The sequence below is a fragment of the Calidris pugnax genome, unplaced genomic scaffold, assembly GCF_001431845.1.
Source record: "Calidris pugnax isolate Ruff unplaced genomic scaffold, ASM143184v1 scaffold56, whole genome shotgun sequence".
Classification (NCBI taxonomy): domain Eukaryota; kingdom Metazoa; phylum Chordata; class Aves; order Charadriiformes; family Scolopacidae; genus Calidris; species Calidris pugnax.
Window position 1 is genome coordinate 14,240,614 of NW_015090839.1, and position 27,699 is coordinate 14,268,312.

Here is a 27,699-nt window from a genome sequence, read left to right on the forward strand (position 1 = left end):
TGGTAGAAGATAAACACATTCTCAGAGACCCATCATATGATTCCTGCTGCAGCAGTGGTGTGATAAGGGAACCACAGACTGCATTTCTTTAACCTCATGCCTAAGCTTTCAACCACCTCGATGCCTCAACATTCTTTTACATATATGCAAATTCAGCTTTTTTCTAGTTTACTAACTAAATTCCCCTATTACTACGTACAGTCCTGATACTTAATTATCATAAAGGCAATTCAGTGGTGCAGGAGGAGTGATTATCTCCTACGTCCTGTGTAATATGCAACCCTCTAAAGTGAACTTCCTTGTATTATTCATCTCTGTAACAACAGTGATTGCCTTGACTGAAATGAATTCATTTTATGATACTGTGATTCAATTATGATACTGTGTACCAAATCCCAAAAGCTTGATTTCTCTTCTTCAGCCCCAGGCTCAAGAAAGTGCACGTGAACTCTTGAAATTTTTATGTTGCTTGTATTGAGTATAAATGTACATCAGTGGTTTTAGCAAACGTTACCCACTTTACACTTGGGGCAGTAATTTCTGCCTGGTCTTTGGCTTTTTACCCTTTTGGTCTCCCCTCAACAACGCTGTTCTTACATATAATTTGAAACTAAGATCACTTTTTGTACTCTGAGTTTAGCGTTTACCTCAAGTCTGTTACTTAAAATATTTTTTCTTCCAGTGTCTAATTTTCAAAGCCAAAATTTCTGAATTAGGATTCCTTCTAAATGAATGCATTTACAATACAGAAGTTTGGCTAGGTATTTTTGTTCAGATAACCTTTCTTCTAGCATGGAAGATGGTGAGAAACAAGATAAAGCAAAGGAAGTACAATCTGAGCAACCAGAAGAGGGAAAAATTAAGAAAAAGAAGCGAAGGCATGGACAAAAAATTGAGAAACCGGAGGCTGTTATGGCTAACTTCTTCAAAGCTTTGGAAATTTATCAAACAAAAATGCTTGTAAGTTTTTTCTTAACTTCTTTTAGAAATTGAATTTTTATTTATGTGACACAGAACACTTGTTTGATATTGAAGGGAGAAATGTTGTCATAAAGAGAACATTGGCATGAGTTTTCAAATGACTGGCTGTATTCAGTCTTTTATGATTTTTGCAATCCCTCACACAGTTATATAAATAAAGTGTCTGTGCGGGTAATTTCTCCTGCTTTAGTCTAACAAGACAGATTAACCTCTTTAACCTCCTGAGTTCCTTCTTAGGAGCTCCCTATTTTCCATAATCTAACTTCTAGAATCTGTAATTCTATTTTCTATAAGATTTTCCTTTTTTCTTAAGATGTTGTCAAGTAGTTTATTCCAGTATTCTAGCATTTATTTTCCTGACTTCTTTCTAGAAAGTTTTCCCTAATGTTTTGTTTCAGTCTTCCCTGTTGCGATTTTAAGCCCATTATTTTTAATCCTTTTTACCATGCAATGGGAGGAGAGGCTGCCAACAAATGCCCTTGCTCATCATAACTGGTGTGTGAAGGCAACACAATTATGTATTTACGTTCTTAGAAACCTTGCTGCCTGCTTTTCTGATCTTGGTATTAGCTACAAGCCACCTCTAATTTTTTTTTTGCTTTCAGCACTACTTGGCAAGAAATTTTTATAACTTAAGGTTTCTTGCTCTATTTGTTGCATTTGCCATCAACTTTATTCTTCTGTTCTACAAGGTAAGATTGTTCTTTAAATGTTATTTTGATTTATATTTAATGATGGTTTCAAGGCTTGTTTAATAAAGCCATTATTAAAAGTCCTTCAAATATGAACTAAAGCCTTTAGATATGAAGTAGTTAAAATCGTGTTTTGAATTTTGTAACTAAAATTGTTGATATTACACCTATTCTAGTTTTATTTTACTCAGGCTGAATGAAAATAGATTTATTTCATTAATCCTTTATAGTTGAGCTTGTGTTTCTAGGCATTTTTTCATTTACGCACATTTTTTCACTTACTCAGACTTTACTCACGTAAGTCTGTTATTTGGATTGTTAATCTTGTCAGGGGAAATTTGAAATCTGACTAAAATAACTCAAATGTCAAAACTGTTACATTTTTTTTCTCTTGTTTGTTTTAAAGATACTGAGAGACTTCACCTGATTATTCACAATTATTATATTTCTGCTTTTTCTAAAGAACCCTACTGACTACATTCATTTTGGACTGGGAAATAGTTTATACATAATTTTAGAATCAGATTAATGTCTTACTTTAACGAGATGAGATCATGTGTTTAAGTTACACTTCATTTGTTCATAATTTTTTTCAAGCCTTTCAAGCCCAGGGTTTGGCATTTTGGGAGGAGTACTTGCTTTATTTAATCTCTTTTTTCATATTTTTTCATTAATTTAGTAATCTCCAGTGAACACCATATACATATTTTTCCCCATTCTGTTTTTCCATGTGAGAGAGAATTCAGTTTTCATACTTACTTGCTCCACTTTCTTTGTTGTCACTGCCAGTACGGTTGTTAGTGACTGTTGTGATGAAGGTAGCTCTGTACTGGGACCTTAAATGATTGGTATGAGCAGGCAGAAGAAATACAAAGCAAGAGAAGCCTTTTCATAATATGCTACAGTTTTTATTTTATGTCACTGATGAGGGTTACACATCCATACTTTAAACTTAATCTTGGCATTTTACCTTGTCCTTGTTTCAGCTGGGATAGAGTTAATTTTCTTTCTAGGGGGTTCAGACTGGGTATGAAAGGAATGTCAATAATGATTCTTGTTGCCAGGTGATGTTTATATTAGTCAAGGTCTTTTCTCAGCTTCCCATGGAAGTTTATTGTGTACTTTCAATGTGCTTGAATTTCCCTCAGGTGACAGAAGAGCCACTTGATGAAGTAGAGGAAGACTCTAATCTCTGGAACTCTTTTGATGAGGAGGAAGAGGAGGAGGGCATGGTGTTTTTTGTTTTAGAAGAAAGTACAGGTTACATGGCACCTGCTCTCAGAGCACTGGCAGTTATTCATACTGTCATCTCCTTTGTCTGTGTGATTGGTTACTATTGCTTAAAGGCAAGTTCTGAATCTTATTACTGATCTATTGTTAAAGAACATCGGCTATGTCCCAGGGTGATTTTTGGAGCTAATACTGGAATACCTATTGGTAACTAATTGTTAACAAATTCTCACTGTTCAATATTTAGATGTTTTCCTCATGTACTCAATTTGGCAGAGATGGAGTTAACTTTCTTCATAGCAGTGTGTGTGTTTTGGATTTCTGGTTAAAACTGTTAAAAGCCCCACCTTTTGGTTATTGCTGAACAGTGCACAGTACCCGCTCTGTGCATCCCCAGAGAGCATGCTGGGAGGGGACAAGCAGCTGGCAGGGGGCACAGCTGGGACAGGAGACCTGAGTGGACCAAAGGGATATTCCACACCATCTCATGTTGTGCTCAGCAGCAAAAGCTGCCAGGTGGGGGTTTGACTTCCAAGGTAGCTGTTGCTCAGAGACTGGCTGGGCACTGATCTGCTTGTGGAGGTGCTAGTGTGATGTTTGGTCTTATACAGTATTATGAAGAGTACGTAATACTCTAGGTAGATACCATAGTTTCTGAAAATACATAAACCATGACAAAGATGTCCACTGTCATTTTTATAGGTCCCTCTGGTTGTATTCAAGAGAGAAAAGGAGATAGCTAGAAAGCTGGAATTTGACGGACTATACATAACTGAACAGCCATCTGAAGATGATATTAAAGGACAATGGGACCGCCTGGTTATAAATACTCCGTATGTAAAATTAAATAGTTCTGTGTAAACTGTTTATAAATAATATAGATCATTAAGCCACTGATGTAGAACCTTCCCTGTCCGCCTGCCACCTAGTTCATCTAAAAGAAAGGCATTTTTCACTTTATGTTGGATGCTATAGTAGTAGATTTGAATGTGAAATTTAATAAATACTATCATAACATGCATATTTATTCCACCCTCTTTTCATTCATCTAGGGTTTGCAAGGGCTGTGCATCTCACCTCACAAGCTCTCTCCAAGATGTTACACATATTAGTCACTATTGAGAAAGTTTTAAAAAGATAACTTCCATCCTTTTCAGTGACTCAATTTCACATTCATATTATAGAGCAACGTTCTGCCTTTCTTTCCCACTTCTTGCTAACAAAATTTGTATATGACAAGAGGAGTAAATCTAGTGTAAAATAGTAATCCCAGAATTTGAGTAGGTCTGACAGGAATTCCTGTCAACTTGTATGCATTAGCAAATACTGTAGTAGTCATACACTGATTGTAGGAGACTCGCCTGCTATTCTGTGAGTGAATGATACAAGTGTAGGCAAGAAAAAGAAGAATATCAGTAAGCTGCAGCAGTCTGTAGGAGTGACACAGAGAAATACAGCAAGTCAACTCTTCTCTTGAAATATTGCCTGTCTACAGACTATTTTTCCAGAATTTACCTTTTCAAAACAACTAGAATCACGTTTTGGGACTAGTATACCTAGGCTTAGATTCCTGTCTTCCCCTAATATTATCATAATGTAAGGACAGTAACAGCAAGCTGGAAAAGAACAAAGTTATTTACAGGTCACAAAGTAGTTATGACTGGCTGTAATATGTGCAGGCATAAGTAAGTATTTGATAAAAACAAGTCAGCCAAAATAATCCACTAAATGCATCAGAGTGACAATATGCTGCCAAATAGCCAAAATAGCTATCTTATCAGTCATAGTCAATTTTTGTATGTTATAAATAGCGCCCTTAGTACTTTCATTAAAATTAGAACGTCTAAAATATCAGAAATTCTTGAGCACGGTATTTTCCTTTTTTTCAGTTGTTTGTTCTTTCCCCTAACAAGTTAAATATCTTGACATACCTTTATCTTTGTAGGTCCTTTCCTAACAATTACTGGGACAAATTCGTAAAACGGAAGGTAGGCTTTATGTGTTTCCATTATGTTAGCCATAGCAATAATCTACTATTCAGTTAATATATACTTCCGTACATATAAATATACAAATAATTGCAAACTGAAATTTGTTTTATGTAAGTCATTGTGGTAAATGTCTGGGAGAACTGGCAGCTGCAGCGTAGGTGGGAGGAGGGAGGAAGACAGAAGGCTGTGGTTTCCTTACTAGACTCAGGCATTCGAAATAACTTTGTGCTGTCAATCAGCCACGCAGGTCTAATTTACAGTCATTGTCATCTTTAGGATACAAAGCCCCCTCATCCTCCTAAAAAAAGAAAAACATGCCATCTTAAATGATGGCAAATTATACATAAGCTTTCAGATAATAGCCTTTAATGCTTCTATTTTTCTTTTTTATGCTCCCCGCCCCCCAGCCTGGCTTCCTGGGAGTTCTGACTGTTCTAGTAATGTTAATCGTGAAAGATATTTTTTTTTTTTTTTTTATTTCTGACAACTACAGGCTTAAAGTAGGGTGAATGTCACCAAGGTCTTTCTCTGAGCAAAAGCTTCTCTTCTTCCATTTTTAGGTTATTAACAAGTACGGAGACTTATATGGAGCGGAGCGCATTGCAGAACTTTTGGGTTTGGACAAAAGTGCCCTTGATTTCAGTCCAGTGGAAGAGAGTGAACCAGAAGAGGCATCTCTTGTATCATGGTATGACTTCTGAACTGCACAGACAAATGATATGTTGGCATAATGTCACCATCAATGATAAAAACAGATTTTATATTGAAACTGAGTGGTGTTTTCCTGGCATGGAAAATTCAAATGCAGAAGTCTCCCTAGTGTGGAAGTAAAATAGCAAAACTTTTTGTTCTAAAACATACTTATGTTACAAAAGTAAGGAAAAAAAATCACACGAGTTCATGCTGACTGATATAGTTGGGAACTCTTATTTTAAACAATAATCAATGCAGCTTTTAAAAGTCCTTTAGGTGTTACAACAGAGTTGGTTTATAAGCCATAGGACAGAGAACTAGCTGACCACCTCTCTCACCACCTTCAGCAAACAAATGTGCTTGTTGTTTATACTTACAGAATTCAATATTGACATATTGATGCAATTCAAAAATTTTGTATTTCCTAGGTTAAGCTCCATTGACACCAAGTACCACATTTGGAAGCTTGGAGTTGTATTCACTGATAACGTGAGTATGTTAGCCTAGAAGAATATGCTTTGATTTACTCTAAACGTGATTGTACGTCTTCCACCATCTGCTTTTATTTTAAACAAACATACACAAATACTGTTGCATTACAGAGCCATTTTAAAATAGTTTTTTCTGTCTTGTCTTGTAGCAAATTGCTTTACGTTAGAATTTTTTGATTCTAAAGGGCAGCATGTACCTCCTCACCATTAACACAACGTCAGCATTTTGGAAGTTAATGGTACATGAATTTGATTTTGTAGAAATCAATCTAGCAACCAAAGATGTCTTTTCAAAAATCAAGCACAGTCTACATAAAGTTTTCCTTTTTTATTCTTGAATCATCTGTCTGATATAGTTGATTAATTTTTTTTCTTTCACAACTTCTCCTTTGAAAGGACCATACCTTCATGACAATTCCTTTTTTGGGGAAGCCTCTTTTTCATTCTCATGAGCATTCCCAAACAAACAAGAAGGCCAAGATGGATTAAGTGAAGATGTATAAATTCAGTCTGCACTAAAAGTGCACTGAGCCGTTGTTCTTCAATAAGAGCCTTCACGTCGAAGTGGCCTCATGTTCACTGCTTGTTAAAGGAATAAGCTGTATCATGTGCCTTAGCTTTTCTGGGTGTCCTGGTTGACGTGATCTGAGACTTAAACAGAGAAAGTGTCTCAAGAGTAAGACAATGGTTTTTCTCTCCTCCAGAATCAGTATTAAAGTATTGTGTAACAAACTCCCCAATCAAAAGTTTTAAGGTAGGGGATTTTGGTGTTAATAACATACGTGCTGAAGACTGCATTTAAGTATGTAAATATAGAGGTCTCATTAGCATAAACAAGCAATAAACATTCCTTAAATGAACAGTGGGGATGATAAGAGACAGATGATATGACAGACCTTTTTGAACATGTATAATAGAGGTATTACATTCAGACTGCGATTCAGATCAGATCATGAAAGTATTACTGTATTTCAGAACTTATGACTAAAAGAAAGCTGTATTCTGGATCCAGTGATGCCCATTAGCACCTGCTAACATTCTGTCCCTTTCTCTGCAGTCATTTTTATACTTAGCTTGGTACACGACTATGTCTATCCTTGGGCACTACAACAACTTCTTCTTTGCTGCTCATCTGCTGGATATTGCTATGGGCTTCAAGACACTGCGAACCATTTTGTCTTCAGTCACTCACAACGGCAAACAGGTTGGTGCTACCTCCAAAGGTTTGAAAACGAACGCGCTTTGTAACAATACTGGAAAAAAATTGTGTGGTACCTGAAACTAAAGCTCCCTGGGGAAAGGTACAATATAATCCACTCTCAGTACTGAAGGCAGTACACTGAGCTAGTGTATCTCTTCTGACAGAATGAAACTGAAACCTGCTTTCATGTCCTGTCTCCATACACAGCTTGTGCTTACTGTAGGACTCCTCGCTGTAGTGGTGTATCTTTACACTGTTGTGGCGTTCAACTTCTTCCGCAAATTCTACAACAAAAGTGAAGATGAAGATGAACCGGACATGAAATGTGACGACATGATGACGGTAACTAAAACATCACTAGTAATTCAAATTTCATCCTGAATTTTCAAATGCACACTTAAGATAAAATGATAAGCAAGAAGGAATGTTTTTGTTGTTAAATCCATGGGTTTCTCCTTCTTGCTGTATGTCATTTTGAAAATGTGAATGGTCTTGAAATTCCCTCTGCATTCTTCAGTGGTCTAAGCTCAGCAGTAGACAGATGGCACTCACAGTACAGGAAGATAACACCACAGTGTTTAGGAGAAAAATCCAGAATACGATTTGCTGCAACACGTGAAGATGGCAAACCCTTAAATATATGGAAGACATTTCATGACAAACTGGTCAGCCCTGCAAAAAGAAGCTGTGTTGTTACAGCACAAATAAATTCAGTGTCTTCCCAATGTTTGCATGCTCTTCCTATTCTTATTTAGGTTGTATCAAGTCTATGGTGTTATTAGCACTAGTTATAAAAACCTGCTCCAAACTGCTTACAATTAGTAATTTAGTCATGAAGTAAGAAGTGAAGGGCAAGCAGAGAAGAGGGAAATTAAAATTTATTACCGGTGATAATCTGTATACATAATATAATATATTGTGTTAATAAAATAATACTGTATACAGAAAACAGCACAAAATTAGGTATTAAAATTGTAATATTCTGAGTTTGTGGCCAGCTAATTTCTTCCATGGAATAGTCACTCTCTGCCCTGTGTTATATGCAAGGATAGAATAAATTCCCTCAGAACAGAGGTATGTCATAGACTTCACAAAATTATCTATTATCATAAAGTAGATGTAAGAGTAATTGGAATAATTAAACTATATCACATTTTAAACCAATCTACCAAGTGAGGTAAATCAATTCCAAGTTATGTTTTTAAGTATGATTAAACTAATACCAACATCTTATGTCAACAGTAAAGTTGCATTATAAAAATCCATGTATAGTTATGTTTGTGTTAGTTTATGGAAGACCAGATTTGCCAGGTTTTATGCTGATTATTTAACACCAGCTTTGCTGTCTAATGTGACTTCAGAACCCTGGCTGGGCTTAGAGATTACCATTGGTTTTAACCCACATTGTGTGACCAAAGGTGATTTACAGGATTCTGTAGCTGATTCATACAAGAACAGCCGTACTGTATCGCTCCAGCAGAAGATTCCATTCTAATATACTTACATTGCTTAAATATCCAGATTTTTAAAAGACTTTTCCATTAAGACTTATATGTTCCAAAAATGACACAGCCACGTTTTCATGAAGTGATTTCTTCTGCATCAACCTGAATAATTTAGTAATAATTTAATAATAATTTAAATAATAATTTACAATACTAAACCAGACATCCAGCATTGCAAAATGAAACTATCCACCTAAAACACAGCTACATCTGCCTCTCGTGGATGTGTCACTATTTATTTTAAGGCAATATTTGCCAACATTTCTAAACTCCATCACAAGATTTTAAAAGATGTCTTCTGCTTTCTCAGAGCAAGTTAGAACCTTAGGAATTAATAGAAGGCATAGAATATAGTTGAATACAGTAACAAATACAAGAAAAATGCCTCCCAATTGGTCTCAGTCTGTAAGAAGGACGTAGGGAGCGAGGAGAGGGTGACAGCTGACTCCCCCTCTTAGTAAGTGTACTTGAAGATGTAATGACATCAGTTAATACAGGAACAGACTTTTGGTCCAGTGCGTGTGAGATGTGAGGAATGATACTGTGTTCTTTGTTACTGTAACTTGTGAAGAGAATTAACAGAGCAGAATAATTTTCATGAAAGAAAAAAAACAACCTAAACAGAATAATTCACGGTAAATATATCTGTCATTTTCCCCTCTCTTTTTTAGTGTTACCTGTTCCACATGTACGTGGGTGTCAGAGCCGGTGGTGGCATTGGAGATGAGATCGAGGATCCTGCTGGAGACCCTTATGAAATGTATCGAATTGTCTTTGACATCACATTTTTCTTCTTTGTCATTGTTATCCTACTGGCCATTATTCAAGGTACCATCACTTACCTTAGCAGAGACTGTTAGAATTTAGTTCACTTAAGTTCTGCAATGTATTTAAACCATATTTGTGTTTGAGGTATATTTCTGCTAAATATACTTTGAAGTATATATGTTACATATATATATATAAGTATAAATACTACTTTGAAGACTGATATTTCTGAGCTGATAAAATCATTAATTCTGAAAGTAATAATTCTATACTTAATTCATAAATAACGCATGATCCCAAGTACTACACAAAGACAAAGCACAAGAAATATAACTTACCTGGGTCACAGTGTTTATGAACACTCTGACAACTATCCAGCAATGACACAGCTTGTGCAGGATCCCTGTTCTTCCTATAATAGCCATTTAAACTTGGAGAGCTTTGCTGTAGATGCTCTTCACACCTTTAGTTTGGAACCACCACAGCTGGCTGGGGAATGGAGACTTTCCCCTCAGAAAGGGAATACGACATGGAGAAAGTCACCACAGCCAAGTACCCATTTCCTCCTTTCTTTAGAGAATGATATGCAGTTATAATTGGTTTGCAGTTGTGTCTGTGTACACACAGACCTGTCTTGAATCACTGTCAGTATTCAACACTCATTGTATAAATTGACTAAGGCTGTCAGGAAAAAACATCATTTTATGGCAATGTGGCGGCAAAGAAAAAACATAATACATCTATATTGAGAAAAAGTTACGATGATCCAACTCTATTCTTAGTGTGTTGCCAGTGGAGGAATAATGCTTCAGTTGTGAAGCACCAATCACAAACTGGCCAGGGGGCTGTGGGACCAGAGTCGTCGGTGTTCAACAAAAGTTCAGATACAAGAGTTCCATGAGAAGAAAAATGAAAGTTAAATTCTTTCATGGGAAAAAAAGAGATGAGATTGTGGAAGCTTAAATTGACCAAAATATAAGTACAGAAAAGCCCTTCCAGTCTCAATTTTGTACTTCCATGTAAGAGAAATTTTTACTGCCCAGAGTGCAGTGTGAGCACGTTAGAGGTCTGGAAACTGATAGATTGTAACTTGAATCATTCAACCTGGACGTAAGTTCACTGAACTTACGGTGGAGGATGTCTGACAGACAGTACTTGAAATAGGAATATTGCTAAGGACTGACGTGCTGTTACTTTTCCATTTGAAATAGGTCTGATCATCGATGCTTTCGGTGAATTAAGAGACCAGCAAGAACAAGTGAGAGAAGATATGGAGGTATGAGTAAGCACACTACATTTTTTCATTACTCTTATCCATCTAGATTATTACCAGTTAAAATAGCATCTTTGTGGTTACAAATGAATTTTAACTTAACTTGTGTTTCCAGACCAAATGCTTTATTTGTGGAATCGGCAATGACTATTTTGACACAACCCCCCATGGCTTTGAAACACATACTTTGCAAGAACACAACTTGGCAAACTATCTGTAAGTAGTTCCTGTAGTTCTTTAGTGATAGTGCAGCTTTCCAAAACCTCGAAGCAATCGGGAGTTGTGTGTGTTTAGACTATTGCCCAGACTCCCAAGACAATGATCTTCTACTTCCATTAGTAAATACAGAGCAGATCAAAGAGGATATTAAAAAATTTAACTTGGTGGCATTAGTTACTCTTACAAAAATGATAATTATATGAGCATTGTGCCAGCAGAACCAAAGGAGCTGAACCGCTGGTATCTTACAGAAGTCTGGCTTTGGAATGCTGCATATGAACTTCTCAAATTAAAAACAAAAACAAAAAACCAACTGTGCCTCCTGGAGTGGGGGCTGCATTATTCCTTGCTCAGCAACTGACACTGCAAAATCAATGCACATTGTTTTTGTGAGGCAAATTTCCATTAATACCTGTCTATAACCTCCAACCTTTTCTTACCTATGTTGGCTTGCTTAATTAATAGATGGGAACCCTGTAATTCACAGTAAATTAAAAATGGCTGTTTTTTTAATATTGGAATATATAGTAAACAGTCTTCCTAATCAGGTTACTCTTTAATTAGGCAAATGTTATATTCAACATACACTCCTTTCTTTATGAAAGCACATACCAAGCTTAATTCCAAATGCACTGCATCAGAAGTGTCTAACCAGGAGCTGTGTTACTATAAACAGACCCCTGTTAGTACTCTGCAGCCTTTCTAGTGAGTTCAGGCTCTCTGCACTGGGGTGAGCACAGGTACCTGAGAGAGCCTGAGCACAAGCGTTTGGAAATCTTGGTGCAGCCAAGTATTTGCCACACTTCTAACTGCTATGTATAGCCCTTGGAGCTTCTCCAAGGGTAGGACGCTGCAGCATATGTGCCCAGGTGTGGGCACATGCCTAACGCAGGTATTGCTCCTAGCACTGAAATGAAGAAAATGTTAAACTGCATTTTCCACTTCTACAGATTTTCCATCTGTTGGCACTTCCACAGGAGAAGTGCTGGGGGACAGAATTCTCTCCTCTAACATAAGCACTTTAGACCCCTAGCAATATCGTTGCTTTGATGGTTGGCAGAATCTCCCTCCCGTACCCCAGTCTAGGACAGGTTGGGCAGAGATACCACATTTTCTGTATTAATACCCTCATCATGTGCTTGTTTCAGGTTCTTTTTAATGTATCTCATTAACAAGGATGAAACTGAGCATACTGGCCAGGTGAGTAGAAAATAAAACTTAATTATTTTTCTTAAGATTGTCTTTCAACATTTTAATCTTCTCCGTACCACCAGGTGGAACTGATGTACCACCAAGGAGTGGAGATGATGCCACCCTCCCTGAAAGTCTTCTGCCACTGAAAGCTAAGGAAGGGTTAAAAAACAGGGAGGGTGTGGGCTGCAGCAGTGTGCTGTTCTGCCCAGCACTGAACTCTGCAGAAGTCAGATACAAGTAACCTTACTGTCACCTGAGCTCTGAAGTTAAACCCTGCAATATACCAGTTACAGTTATTCCCAAAAGATTCAGTAGTTAAGCTATTATATTTACAGTCTAAATCCATATATAGATAGGTGTATGGATGTGTGTATGGATGTTTAGTGTTGTTAGGCCCTAAATATAAATGAATAAGTGTGTATGGATGTTTGGTGTTGTTAGGCCCTAAATATAAATGAATAAGAAAATAAACAGGATTTAATTATATCTTATCTCAAATAAGCTGTTATGGCAACACTATAAAAGTACGTAACACTTCCATGTTTTCTAAGCAAAGTAAAGCACATTTTATATATACAATTTGTGAACAAGTCTGCTCTGATACAACTAGACTGATTTACTGATGCAGTTTTTCTAATAGGGCTTAAATTTCCATAGTACTGAATCAAGAGAAGTGCCAAAAAATACTTCTACAAATGTTCTTGAGTTACCGTCTTTGAGTTTCAGAGTCCTCACGGTTCTACTCCATGGTAATGGGCACAGCACCTGGCTCCTGTTCAAAGTTTACCTTGAGCACCTACTGCAAGATGTCTGTTAAAATAAATACTCCTTACCTTTTCCAGGAGTCCTTTGTGTGGAAGATGTACCAAGAGCGATGTTGGGATTTCTTCCCAGCAGGGGACTGCTTCCGGAAACAGTATGAGGATCAACTTGGCTAATATCACAAAAGAAATTATTTATTCATGAACTGTTAAGATCCAATATACAAAAAAAACTTCTTTTCTTTTTCATGGTGTAATTTCACAGCTTGTATTTGCTTTAAATGTCTTTAAACTTCAAAACATAGATAAAATTTGACACTATTTCATAGGCTTTTTGTACTTACCACATATGGAACAGGTCTTTTGTTGGAATTTTCATTACAAAAGAGGAACCTATGCCAGATTAACTTAAGCCTTCCTGTTCAAACACGGTCTGAAATTATAACAACTTTTTAACCACATCATTAACTTGGTGTTTGGCAGTACAGTTGAAAGGGCTAAAAGGTGTCTTAATCGCACATTTCACATTTAAGAACTTGAACATCAGAGGCCATGCCTCACAAAAGATAGTTTAACTGCTGTCCAGTTTTTGCCCCCAGTATTTGCTAGTGAATGTATTCAGATACAGCCTGAAAAGCTTTAAGCAGTTAAAAAGAAAACATTTTCAAATACTTCTTTGACCTTGAAACATTAAGTGCCTTAAAACCTCTGTAGACATAGCTATGCAAACTTTTTATTTATGTTAGTGTTCTAGATGAACAGACCCATTACCTGTATTGCTTTCCTGTCTTTCTGTATGAAATTGCACTTGAAGTTTGTTTATATACTACCTTCAATAACAGCTTATTAGATGCTGCTGTTAAAAGACATACACTGTATCAAAATGAATACAATTTAAATCTTAGGCCAAAATTAAACAATGCTCAATGGTCACCTGCAAGTAGAAGCTGCTAGGATTATGCATTTTTTTTCTTCTAATAAAAAGTGCCCACTGCAATAAAGTATTATGAACCAAATATTTCTTTCTCATTTTTCTGCAATACGGAGATGCGGCATGAGGATGGTGACTAAAACCACACATATTCATTGTTCTTTCATAGCTTTATTTTAAGGACTACAGCGAGGGAGTACAAGCTGAAATAACTGTTTGCTTGGTGTGCTGTAGCCTGCATCTTGAGCAAAGAGAATCCAAATTTCATCACAAATTTTAGACCTTTCCAAGAACACTAGTCTTACAATTTTCAGTCACAGCTAAATGAATTTTGGTTGCACAGAATTTTAGGTGCCAGCAAAGAAAACGGGGCATTTGGCATACTGAACAAAGTGGAACAGATAAAGGAAATAAAGAGAGAAGGGAAGATTCAACTTTCTACTTAATGTTTGCTGTATTCGGTTATTCACAGAAGAAAATTTGAGCTTCAGGAAATCATACTGTCCAGCCAGTCTTCAAGCTCTTCCTCGGTAACATCTTTAGATGCACGTTGCTGTTGCTGCGGTGCTGGACTCGTCACTTCAGGCACAGCTACTTTTAAAGGGTCTAGAAAAGTGAAAAGAACAGCCTGTGTGAACCTCATGAAGTTCAACAAGGCCAAGTGCAAGGTCCTGCAAGTGGGTCATGGCAGTCCCAAGCACAAACACGTGTTGGGTGAAGAATGGATGAAGAGCAGCCCTGAGGGGAAGGGCTTTTATAAAATCAATGCTAATCAAGTTTGAAAATAGAATTTATAGCAAGCCATCAGAAATAGCTGTCAATTCTTCTGTATACTCTTAGCGCATTGAACTAAGGGTTGATAATGTTAAATAAAAGCTTCATTTTATCTGCCTCTCACTAAAATTTTCTAGCACTGCATTAGTTTTATTTAATTTAGAATTTTGCTGAATCAAATGAATGCTGTTCTGCAGAATAATTTCTTTTATTGCTTAAAATGACCTGAAAATTGTAAAACTTAATTTCAGTGGGGAGTTAAAACTGAAAAGGAACAAATGGGCCAGAACATATTCAGTATGACAGAGATGATGACAGCAGCGCTGTTGACTGGCTAATGAAGAGTTCAAAAACATCACCAAAACAGAGAGCAATGGAAATTAAATAAGGGCATGCTGGGGATTAGAGAAATCTTACCATTTTCTTTACAATCCGTTTTCAACTCTTTCTCAGTTGATACGCTGTAGGATGATGCACCTGACACAGGTCTGTTTTCTGTATGAACGGGAGCATCTAGATTTAGGAGAAGATCCAGTTCTTCATCCAAATGGTCAGTCTCTTGCTTTGACAGTGGCTGCGCTCTCTGAAATGGTTCCGCTGGAACATTTTTACTTCCAGGCTGTGACGGAGCCACAGAATCACCAACGGGACGGGAGCCCAACAGCGTCTCACTTTGAGCCGGCGACCCTCTGAAGAGCAGCTCTCTCCTCTTGCCATCGTCAATCATTTTAGGTTTCATCTGTGGGAGCTCTACAGGTGTTGATGCCTAAAAGTACAAGAAAGGGCTTGAGTCTTTTTAATGATTAACCCATTTTTATTATTCTGTCTAATTTGGATTTTAATTCATTGCTTCCTATATTTGATAACACTTAAGAAAGTAGGATGAATTTCAGCAGAATTGCCTTCAGAAGTAAAAGCAAACTAACGTTATCTTGATGAGACTTTTACAGAAGCAACTACAAAACAAAAACTCAATTGATCCCTTTCTATGGAATAAGAGATTGTATGCTAATCACCAAATGCCATTGTTTTACAAATACTTCCTGGAGAGGTAATTTTCTTTAATTCCTCTGTAATGAAATCCCATCAATACTATGAATTTTGGAATGACTGAAGTCAGAATTTGGCTAGAAACTTCATCCCATGTTAGGCCTTTCCTCCAAAATTCCAGTCTTGAAAGCAAACCATACGACAGGTTGCTGGTTATCATTTAGCAAAAATTGTAGTATATAGCTGTATATTTTGAAAAATGAAACCGAATTACAAAACATTATCAAATATTGAAACAAGAAATGGCTGTGGAACATAGATTCTACTTTTATCCAAATGCCCTGGCATTAATAACACTGCAGCGTGTCTGATGACCGCATCACCCATCAGAATAAGACGACAAAGATTAAATATCAACACGCGTTATAACCCTGATTAAAGCTAAAGACCATGAGTAGAAATCTTGAGAACTGTATTTGAAAGAAACATTTACTTGCAGATTCCTGTAGACATAACACCTACAGATGTATTTGAGCTCCCGTAAGAAAGAGCAGAGTTGTTTCAGTCACAGAAGCATTTCATGCAACTCCAAACAGAAGTAAAATTTCTTCTGTAAGGGTCATGTTTCTTTTTTCTTGCTTAAGCAGATGAATTTTTTTACTTTTTTTTTTTTTTTTTTTTATTAAAAATTTTGGTTTTTTTTTTAAGTCTCCCCACCGCCTGAAGAAACATTTTTTTCCTAATATTCTCTTGCTACATTTTTTTTTCACCAGAGCATAAATGACATATTCTTTACCTGTTCAATTGACAGTTCTACCTGTTCTAACACAAATGTAAGTTTGATTCATGGAATAAACATACTGATATTAGCTGTGTAGAAGAGTAAATCAGCATTAAAATAATTAACAGGAAAGAATGTGAAAGCACTTTCAAAATTTTGGCACAAGATTTTAACAGCTGCTAACAGAGAAGTAATGATACAATGATACAATCATTCCATCAGACACTCCGATACGGGCTTCAAATCTAAAGTGCTGCACATCAAAGCATTCCATGTCAGACACTCCGATACTGGCTTCAAATCTAAAGTGCTGCACATCAAAGCATTTGATTTAAAGCCAACAAAGCATAAGAAGTGCTGAGAGAGGGCCCTCCTGCATTACCTGCCAGTCTCAAAAAATGTATCTACTTAGGAAATGCATTCTACTTATGTTTGAAGACCAAGTTTAAAGTAATCGTTCTTGCATAGATTGTTTCACTCAAACTATTTGCATTTTTTGGTGAAAATTCACAGCATTACCTGGACAAGTTCAGCAGCTACATTCAACCTCAGATGTAGAGGCAATTCCTGAAGGGCCTGGACCAAAGACTGGCAGTCAACTGAAAGTGCAGATAACTGAAACATAATTCAACACAGTACACCTGCATTAATAAATAAATAAATAGATAAATAGATAAATGAACTAATAATGACTTTACTCTATTACATTTCCCTGTTCAACAAATTCAAGGAATATGAAAAACAACTTAATGAAATACAGGAATTAATAGTTTATAATTACACATGTACAAAGCAGTTCGGCTAAATTACCTTAAAACACTTACAATGCAATCACTTCAAGGTTTAAAAACAAGGTATAAATGGAATGCTCCTCAGGCAATACCTTTAAAATCCAAAGTAGGAAATAGTTCTGCAAGTTGACAATGTCATAAGAGGCTTTTCCAACTCAAATATCTTTTAATCTGTGAAGCTTTCTATGCAGTGGAAATCACTGTTCTTTAATGAGTTGCTACGATTTTCTAAGCAATCAAACCACGCAGCTCATGTGTAGCTCTACTGGGTTTTTTTAGTGCCTAAATAACATGGCCCTTTTTGTACTTCCCCATCTTCTAAGACATTGTTTGGATGCTTACAAAAGCATGTAAGTTACATAAACTTTTAAAATTATACCCAAGATACTAAAGAAAGATACTCTACTGCTGCCTACTTGCTTAAAAGGTGGACCTGTCACTTATTATTGTGACAGTTACTGAAGTTTCCTTTTCTCTTCACCCCCCCTTTTTTTTTTGGCTCCAAACTATTAAAAACAAATTTACAGAACATGAACCAGCAATGTTTGATGTTTTTACAGAACACCCTGGACTTTGCTACACTTAAACAGATTTCAATCTCACAGTACAGCAGAACATTCTGAGCACATTCACCATTGATGTAAAAGATAATTTGATATCCCTCACGTATTTTAAAATCCAATAACAACATGTTTTTCAGTTGATACTCTCATTTTCACATAAGCAGAAAACCTGCTTCTAAATCTAGCTTAAAGAGACAAAAAAACTTGTCCCTGTCAATATGGCATAGACCGACACAGACATCTGGAAGTCCAAATACTCATAAATTAAGAGAGAGTGTTTTCTGATGTATCGTAAGAGATTTGTCAAAGGAATTCACTCTGCTCCCAAAAGGTCCAGAAAACGGCAGACTCCTATTGCTTTGACCCTTTCCAGCATACGGAATCCACAGACAAATCATCTAAAACCTCATTGGTCCCATAATAGTCATTCTGGAGATGAAATTTCAACCACAGAATACGAGCTGTCAATTTGAAAGAACTAGAACAAGCTTCATAGTCCAATATACGAGTATACTCATACAAGTTTTGTTATAGTCATTTTACTAAACTATTTTCTCTTAAATACAGCTGAAAAAGGCAGGCTGACTTGGTATGTCAGTAGAGCAAAGTGACAGTTCCTTATTTTCCCTTCACTGGATGGGTTTGCTTGTTCTTTTCTTCCAACGTTACTTAAAACCCCAGCTTGCTCATTTGATTAGTCTTCAATAGAAAAAAAACAGGACAAGCTCCAAAAGCTCCCAACAGCAGAGACAATAAAAATATACAGAATAAATAGTGCAATTATTATTGTATTAAGCAATTTGTTGCTGAAAGCACAACTGCCTAGATACTCTGTCAATTATCAGGCAATTATCCGTACAAACTCATTTGAATGACAATTCTTTTACCTGTTTCTGGCAGATGCTTTCTCTATCCCACTCCTTCTCATCAGCAAATCGGAACTGTGTGAAGGAATCTCCTACAGAAAATAAATAAAAAATACATTTATTTTTTTAAAAAATAAGAAGCTGTCTCCAAAGTTCCCAATCCTACAGAAGTAAATTCAATGTCACATCTTTAACCCAAAGTTCTATAGAAAGATATTTTAATCTCTTATTTGCAAAAACAGTACTGAAAAAAGGCACAAAAACTCAAAACTGAGCAAGGGGGGGCCATGTCAAGAAGCAAGACTTTCATTTAAAAGTCCTATTTGGACAACATAGTAGGAATACGTACCGTATTCGCAGAGTGCAGTTTTTATGAACAGCTTTGAATGTGCTAAAGTTAGACCTTCTCTTATCTACATGCAAACCTCTCTCAAAATGGATTATAGAGACCCCAAAAATCAGTTTGTACAGGCCAGGTAAAGACTTCTTGTTGTCTGGTAGCTAAATTCTCCAGACTCTCTCTTTCTTGAACTAGTCCCTACTCCAGCAAGTCATCAAAAAAAGGCACTGAACCCTAACTCCAATTCATATGCATAAGGGAATGAATTAAAAGAAATCTCAAATAGGGCTAATCAAGCTACATATTTAACCTTAGTTATAGGATCTTTTAACCTCCTACCACATTCCTCCAAGGCAGCAGGAACTTATTACTATAGCAAGGTTTGGGTTATTGTTTTGTTCGATGCAATATTTCTATTGCAATACCATGCTGGGCTGTGAAAACAGTCCCATAAATTTACTCACTGAAGAAACACACAAGAATTCCAGGAACACAAAAAATTAGTAAGGTCTGGGACAGAGGAATCAGGAAAGATTAGGGTTGCAAGATGACTGCCAAAGGTCTGGAGTAACAGAAAGCAAAGGTGTTGCTGATGCAGAGTATGGGACGTGGCCTTCTTAGACCGTGCACTTTGAGAACCAATAGCTGTTTCAGGTGCTCTACTGGGAAAAAAAAAAAAAACAACCAACAAAACAACCTGGTGAATTACTGTGTGAAGGAGATGAAATTTGATCCTCAGAATGGCAGATCACCTGTAAATCACTTGGGTTTAGTCCCGCAGTTGAGAAGCAACAGCTCACTCTTTCCCAACCTCTAACAGAATAAACGCGCCACAGGAAGTTTTCTATGGCATTACCAACAACTGAGCTTCTAACTTCCATTTGGCTCTCAATATCCTAACTGCCACTCATACTTTTGACAATTCCTGAATCATGCCCTTAATCCCGCATACAAAACCTGAACATATAACGTGCTGTCCCCAAAATGGGCTTCTTTTCCATTGTCTGCCTGTCCCAAAGTGTAAGGGAGTTCAGCCTTTCAGCAATTTTACTCAATAGTGCAACCATCAGCCAGCTTCTGTTTTGCAAACAGAATGAATAAGCAGCAAAATGGCATAGCAAGTGGCATATTTCTTTGCCAAACAATAAAAAAAAGGGAGACCTAACCATCTCCCAGCTAGTATGTAAAATGTATTGGCCATGGCTTTTTTTATTTATATCTACAGTGCGTTACTAACTCATTGCATTTCATGTATGCCCGTTGGGTATGCAGTGTACTCATATGCTAATCGCACTGTGTACCTGGCATGTCCACCATCGTCATCTGCAGAAACATTCTAGCAATAAGGTGACCATCTCAGCTGAGTACTTATATAGATATTTATGACCATTACCATATCCAGGTTGAATGTGCATCTCCCCGTTCTCATTAGGTTTATCCCCCACTGGTCAGCGTTCCTGGGCTGACACACAGCCCTGCCTGAGCGGCTGCGCTTCGCTTTACAATCAGTGCCTCCAGGTATTACTGGTTTGAAAACAAGCAGTATCAAAACAGTAAAAGTGCAGCTATTTAAAATTAAGCACTGAAATTAACATTTAGATATCCTAAGAGCTGCCTAACGTTATCCATGTTTAGTTCATACAATTCACAGACACCAGGTTAGGTTCCACGACAGCTAGGTACGCTCGGCACTATGGAAAAACAACATCCTGTCCTTATTTATCTACCTGCAGATGCAAATACTTCACTTGAGCACTCACAGTTGACTCACTGCTGACACAGGTGCAAATCCCTCTGTTTCAAAATATCTAGAATACTAATAAGTAATAACCAGTGCTGAAAATTAAAGAACTACAAATTCATTCTTCAGTCTCATAATTTTAAGACGTGTACGAAAATGTGCAAATTAATTTCTGTTTTAACAGCTCATATTTTAAATGTCCAATTTAGTTACATGCATAAAGAAAATGATTAGCCCAAGTTATCCTCCAAGTCTTCATGCTATTAGAACAAAGACATAAGTATTTTCTTCCAATATCCCCAAGGCTCCTTCAGTTATTTCTAATGCTGTGTCACAGGGGAAATAAAGAATTTCCTCTGCTCTTATAAAGGAGTAACATTAAATTGAAGGATTAGTGGAATGCTTTCAGTGTCTGAGAGTGACCGTACGTAAAGCAGCTAAACAAACGTACTTCATCAGGAAAATCCACTGAGATCAAAAACTGGCTGATGATTCTCCACACTCACAAAGCTGGTAATAACAGATCCTCAGTTTGATACTGTATTGCTGAATTAAAGGCTATGACTTAAACTGTAGTTTAACTAGGCTCTTTAAATAAGCTAACAAAGCATGCCTTTCAAATGGAAAAGCAATAACTACAATTCACAGAAGCACATTTAATGCAAATTAGGTTAATGAGAATGTTGGTCTAACCAATTATCTTTTCAGAAATTCCTTTACCCTGAAAATAACTTCCTTTTATGCCATGAATACTAATTAAAAAGCTTGCAATGACTCCGAATTCCTTCCAACATAAAAAAAATACTTTTCTTCATGTGAATAGTTTTTATGTTACTTACAAATATGACTTGGCCTTCAAATCCAGAGTAGCTAAAAATAACACATTCAAGTAAACCTGACACACCTTCTTTGGTAATATTCATAATAAGCTTTGATATTCTTTATTGTACAAAATGTAACTTTATTATGAAAGAACAGTGGCTCTAAACCACCATGCTTTCCTACCACTTTCCTACCTAAAGCTAAATCAATTGAATGATATGTCAGTGTATGTATATTTTAAAGCTAAATCAATTGAATGATATGTCAGTTTATCATCATTTTAACTCTCTAGTTCATTACAAGTAAAAGACATAAAACATTACTGAAGACAGAGGAAAAATATTCTATTGTCTTAAAGATTTTCAAACAGGAGGGGGGGGACAAACAAACAGTGAAACTGTAAAGCAGCATTGCAAGGGCAAACATAAAACTCTAAACCCAATTTTTTAATCAGACTTTACCTTCTCCTAAATAAGCACCAATGATTTTGACAAACTTATTTGGGGTTTTCCAACCCTTGTTCATCTCCCATTTATTTTATTTTGGAAATTCAAGCCTCTGTCTACAAGTCAGAGTCAGCTAAATAATATGCAATAAATTTATGATGGCAGTATGCAGCTGAATAAAATAAATCACAACAGAAAACTACAATTACATTTGGGAAATTAACAGACCTAAAATATCTCAAAAAGCGTGCTCTATCTGCTACACTCATCAAAGTTCTTCCCAAGTTACTAAATGGAGAAGATTTTCTCTGAAGAAAGTCCATCTTTAGAAGATATGTTAAGCAATTTTGCAAATTTAACTTGTAAGAGATCCCTTTCTCTATATATATCAATCCCCAGTTCATCACTATTTATGAAGGATATCATATCAAAACAAGCTAACTGCCTGTTCCACCAGTCTTCTTCATGGATTCCAATAATGCAGGAGGAAACAGATGTTATTTTTAAGGTGAAAAAAAGAACAAGATCCCCCAATCTAACACTTTTCTGCAGGGAAAACCAATCTGAATTGCAGAGTTTAGGCAGGAATGATGCTTGAAATCTTATCAAACATCAGTGGTTCATAAGGATGGGGCTTTGAGCAACCAGGTCTAGTGGGAGGTGTCCCTTCCCACAGCAGGGGGGTTGGAACTCAATGATCTTTAAGGTCCCTTCCAACTCTAACCATTCTATGACTCTATATAAGACTGACTAACTCCTGAGGAGTCAAAATAAGCAACATATTCTTTCCCTTTTAATAGTGCAAGATGTCACGTAGAAGGTTCAAAAGAAGACAGAAATCTATAGAACATAGAAAAGGTGGGCAACTATTGAGTCATGAATTTTAACCTTACTTACAATCACAAAGAGAAAACTAAAGCTTACCAGTCTTTTGGGATTAATTAGGTGTGCGTGAATCTTTCTCAAACTGGAGGAAAAAGCATGAGGAAGAACTCCCATCCATCCATGCCATGGCTTGCTCTAACTAGAAGATTTTGTAAGCAGCATGGAAACAGCAAGAACTGGGTGCTTTGGAACATTACTGGAAAGAAAAGATGTCTTTTCTCCTTACATAGTGGTGTTTGGTTTTTTTCAAGTTAACATTTGTAAAAGTACCTTCCTTTGTTTTGTTTTTAAGCTTCAGAGACTGGAAAAGAATCGGAATCTACCAAAAGTTTTAGGATGACAAGAAGGTTTTCATGACTCTACCAATTGCCTAAAATACAACCTCAGAGATATCAACTCTTCTTCTGGGCCAGAGGACTTTTTCCACAGACTTCAGTTAGCAAACAGTTTTGTTGAACATCTGAAGGTCAACCCAAAAATGGGAACAATCTTCTCAATTGGGAAGGAATATACTGGGAGAGGATGAAAGGGAAAACACTGCTCTCTCCATTGTTACCAAGAAAATGATACACGGTACTAAAGTAACAGTTCTCACATTTTTAAAATACAGCCCATTTACAGACCTAAACCACTCTTTGTAAAGCACCTTAAGATCTACACACAAGTGCTAAGATCTAACACTGCCACCAAAATAGCACCTTCCTGCTGAAGCCTGATACTGAGGTAATAATTTCAAAATCACTTAAAAATAAAGGTTATGGCTACTGCGGAAGCAGAAGGAGATGAAATACTTGGATGAATAACAGACAGATTAATGAATTACCCAAATTCTAACTGAGCTCAAATTTAGAAATATCTCTGCAATGCACAGCTCTCAAAGGGAGGAAGTCAGTTTTGCTTGTGTTTTTCATATCACAGCATTTGCTTTTGCTAAGTGCAAATACACAATGCAGATGTTCCACTAATCGTTCCCAATTTTTCCAAAACTGAGGATTTTGCACAATACCTTTTTTGTATGTGTTTTCAAAGTCAAAAAGCAATGGTGAAACGAGTGCTTCCCATACAAACTTCTACAGATACTTCAGTTCGAGAATTCAAAACAGCTCAGACAGAAAACCACAGAGCTGGGTACCTGAGCCTCCTCAGGAGGGGTACTTGGTCTCACTGACAAATACAGCAGGAGGTCAATCCATCAACAAAAAGTGACAAAACAAAGGTTAGAACAATAGAGCAATCAAACTATATATACATATATAAATTAAGACATAAGCTTAAGAAAACAAAAATACATTTTCAAGGTCATGTTTCAATTCAACTAAACACATTTTTCTCTATTCCTAATTTCTCTACTCTGAGAACTCTGTATAAGTGGTTTTCAACCATAGGTCCTATGGACTATTCCTCAGGGAAACTGTAAAAGGTGACCAAAGCAACACAAGACTGTGATTCTTTCAATACAGGATTCCATACTCCATTGAAAAAAATAATCCCAAAACACTAAAGTTCTGCAAGTCAAAAAAAAGATGAAAGAATGTTCAGGTCAGTTTAACTACTGCAATAATTCTATTTCGTATTACGTATGGGGGCATCTAGGGTTCTCTGAAAGTCAAATTAAAATTATACTTGAACTGTATAATTGACTTGCACTTTATTCATGTACAGTTTTGAGACATGAACTGCTCTAACCTTCCAGCTGCAGTTTCCTTACCTACATCAATTCCATGATGAGTCACTGCAGAAGCTAAACGTTCTGCAAGGCCAGTTTTGATGGATGACTCAGAACTAGGAATTAGCAACCATTGGAGGAAAAACCAAACCAAGGAGAATTTGGGAAGATCACATACTTCTAGTCAAATACACATTCCAAACTAAAACTTCCTATACCATCAATGGTGGTGATGGGGAACCTATCACAGGACTCCTGGATTAATGTCAGGAGGAATAAGGTACAATGGATTGTCATCCTACTGTACTTAGTGATCAAAAAACTGGTTGCTGATATTTTTTTTTTATATTGTACAGTAGCACAACATCCAAGATTAGTAATCTATCCGTACTGCACCTAAAGAAAAAAAGGTACATAAATGCAAACATAAGCACCCTTAAACACCAAAAAGCCATGCATCTCCCTGGTTCTACAAAAATGAGGACACAAGAGCTGAAAATGACACATTTAAAATGTATGTATGAAAAAAATGTCAGCCTCAATTGAATTTATTAAGTTCAGAAGAATAAAAACAGTTTGGCAATTGATAATCTTAGAAACAAGCTCTCTTTCTATGACTGTCAAAATGCACACCAGGAAATTTTGGAAAATGCCACCTACTGAATTCATGAGCAATCTTTCTGTTTATCACGTCTGCATTTCACTGTGAGAATTTCCAAGCAGGGTAATAAAAATGATATAGAAGTCATCAGCCTGGTGTAAAGCCAGAGTTACCCTCACTGTTGGTTGAACCTGCAAATGGGAAAATAGCAGCCATATCCATCAGCCTGAGCTGGAGAGACCCCAGGGTCTCTGGACTGAGCAGAAAGAATCCCCAGGAGCTGCAGGAGGTGGTGGCTGCTTATAAGGCTCCTTAACAAAAAAAAAAAAAAAAAAAAAAAAAAAAAAAAAAACACAAATAAATGTTTTGCAGCCCCTAACTTGCACCTTTCATGGCCTCATTGCCTTGAGTGGGTTGATCAGATGTAATTAATTCAGTCTGGAGCTGTTTAATGATGCATAAGAGGGAATAGATTCTAGCTCAATCTCGTAACTGCTTTGCCTCTGAAATCTAACAGGATTAAAGCACCATTAAAAAAAAAAAAAAAAAAAAAAAAAACAACAAAACAATCACAGAACTTTTTTTTCTGAATAAAAATGGCAAACCTCATTATAATCATCACAGATTGTATGGAAGAAAACTAAAATTATAGCTCAATAATTCAGTTAACACCAATTTCTTTCAGTAGGTGAGTTTACTGTGGTTGAGAAAGACTTTTTTCCCTCATGGTCATAAGGAAAGTATCCTTTGTGAAAAGGTGTAGAGTGACCATGGCTACAAGATGAATGTGATGTCATTAGAGGAGATCCAGATTCATGACTTGTATCACTTTGGTACAATAAGCAATGTTGTATTCTCTGTATAAGGCTGCCGTAAGTGAACATGAAAATATGAAGAGACTGTCAACTGGAGAGTTCTATACATACATGCCAGATGCAGACCAACTGTGGAAAAGGTTTACTGGCCTCATGGAGAAGGCATAATCCAATGTATTTGATAATGTGAAGTACAAGGAGAAATGCGACACTGATTATACTATCATACAAATCTTTTGATTTGCAAATGTGTCTTTTTGTATGATTTCTTTCTACAGTTAGAGAAGATGAGTTTAAAAGGCAACATAAAATCTTTCTAATTCAGACAGCAGCTAACATTTTGTTGGTTATAGTAAATCAAATTACTCCCTCCAGCTTTTGTCATCAGGCATGTCCCGAGAGTCCAGTGTATAGATTGCACATTTCAAATAATTAGTAAAGACAAAATTGCTGGACCTACTTTGAGTTACAAGTTTCTAGGTTACTTGACAGTAATAGGTCAAAGTAGAAAAGCATCTATCAGCTGGTTCAATCATAAAAAACCATGACTCCATACTAAGCCTATCTTCCAAAATCCCAGCAAGTTTTGCTTCTCAAAAAAACCCTCTACGCAGTTTCTCTACAAGGCACTTATCTGGACTGTAGATTCATTTAGCTTCTTCCATGTGTATAAATAAATAATGAAAAAAAGCTATTGCATGAGGTGCTACATGTCTGTAAGAGGTCACATGACCTAAAAGGTGACCAAGCTCATGCTGGAAACTGCAAACTTGATTTCACAATGCAGTCTGGCATCCATTAACAGTGCATTTACTCATGCTTCCCTGAGCACAGAACAGTGGCCTTAAATTTTACAGGACAGACATAGTACAAAGGTCTACTGTATACTTTTTCAGGGGTACCCTTCATAAAAAACAAACAAGAGAAGGAAGCCCTCTTCTTTAGCTACACACTATTTGTAGGCTTCTTTTGCTACCTTTTATATTCTTGTACCAGACTGATGACTGCATTTGGTAGTCTTTGAATTTGTTCACAGGAAATGCCTTCTGTAAGCCAGACATCATCGTATATGAACAACTGCACAGCCTGGCAGCAGGCATATGCCATTACCACTGCAGTGTTTTCCTAAATGCTCTCACTGCTACTGAAAGGTCAAAGCAGCATCCTGTACAGGTGCTTAATACAGGAATAGAATATATTCCAAGTGAGGATCTCAGAAGTTTTATATTAGCGGGATGGATGCTTACGAAAGTAGGTACCTTTGCTGTTGCTTTTAATGGGTAATGAAAATGAAACGTGACCAATGTGAATACAAAGACAGCAGCTGAAATCATTCATGTCTTTTCTCCTTACATAGTGTTTCCACATAGTATGTATATATATTATTTATATACTTTATATATATAGTAATTGCCTTTCTAAAATTTATGCTAATTTTATATAAAAATCACTTTGGATGAATAGTCCTGAAGATAGGACACCTAATGGTTTTCCTTTTCTTCTCCTACAAAAGGAGACTTACATATATACGAATTCATAATAAATATTCTTCCAACACTAGGAAATGTATGTTCTCCAAAAGTTTTATACACATCATAAACAGACAATCATCCAGATATGATGAGGTAACATAAAATACTGAGAAACAAACTTCTGGAAGACACAATGCTTCCAAAGACTCTTCATGG

At 36.6% G+C, this 27,699-nt stretch overlaps 2 protein-coding genes across 2 annotated transcripts in view; one reads left to right on the top strand and one right to left on the bottom strand.

Annotated features, from left to right (window-relative positions):
* The window catches only part of RYR3 (ryanodine receptor 3), a 210,802-nt gene extending 196,787 nt beyond the window's left edge, over nucleotides 1–14,015 (top strand). Inside the window, exons 91-104 of the mRNA XM_014941650.1 lie at nucleotides 792–960; nucleotides 1,587–1,673; nucleotides 2,822–3,019; nucleotides 3,606–3,736; nucleotides 4,849–4,891; nucleotides 5,455–5,582; nucleotides 6,016–6,076; nucleotides 7,136–7,282; nucleotides 7,487–7,621; nucleotides 9,456–9,612; nucleotides 10,764–10,828; nucleotides 10,941–11,041; nucleotides 12,193–12,244; nucleotides 13,081–14,015. Coding sequence (XP_014797136.1) covers nucleotides 792–960; nucleotides 1,587–1,673; nucleotides 2,822–3,019; nucleotides 3,606–3,736; nucleotides 4,849–4,891; nucleotides 5,455–5,582; nucleotides 6,016–6,076; nucleotides 7,136–7,282; nucleotides 7,487–7,621; nucleotides 9,456–9,612; nucleotides 10,764–10,828; nucleotides 10,941–11,041; nucleotides 12,193–12,244; nucleotides 13,081–13,176 — 1,570 coding nt within the window. The 3' untranslated portion in view covers nucleotides 13,177–14,015. The remainder of the gene's footprint in view (nucleotides 1–791; nucleotides 961–1,586; nucleotides 1,674–2,821; nucleotides 3,020–3,605; nucleotides 3,737–4,848; nucleotides 4,892–5,454; nucleotides 5,583–6,015; nucleotides 6,077–7,135; nucleotides 7,283–7,486; nucleotides 7,622–9,455; nucleotides 9,613–10,763; nucleotides 10,829–10,940; nucleotides 11,042–12,192; nucleotides 12,245–13,080) is intronic.
* A 66-nt stretch (nucleotides 14,016–14,081) lies between these two features.
* Nucleotides 14,082–27,699, bottom strand: part of AVEN (apoptosis, caspase activation inhibitor) — a gene marked incomplete at its 5' end in the record, with an annotated part of 101,445 nt that continues 87,827 nt past the window's right edge. The window contains 4 exons of the mRNA XM_014941642.1: nucleotides 14,082–14,536; nucleotides 15,122–15,470; nucleotides 16,995–17,090; nucleotides 18,717–18,787. Coding sequence (XP_014797128.1) covers nucleotides 14,418–14,536; nucleotides 15,122–15,470; nucleotides 16,995–17,090; nucleotides 18,717–18,787 — 635 coding nt within the window. The remainder of the gene's footprint in view (nucleotides 14,537–15,121; nucleotides 15,471–16,994; nucleotides 17,091–18,716; nucleotides 18,788–27,699) is intronic.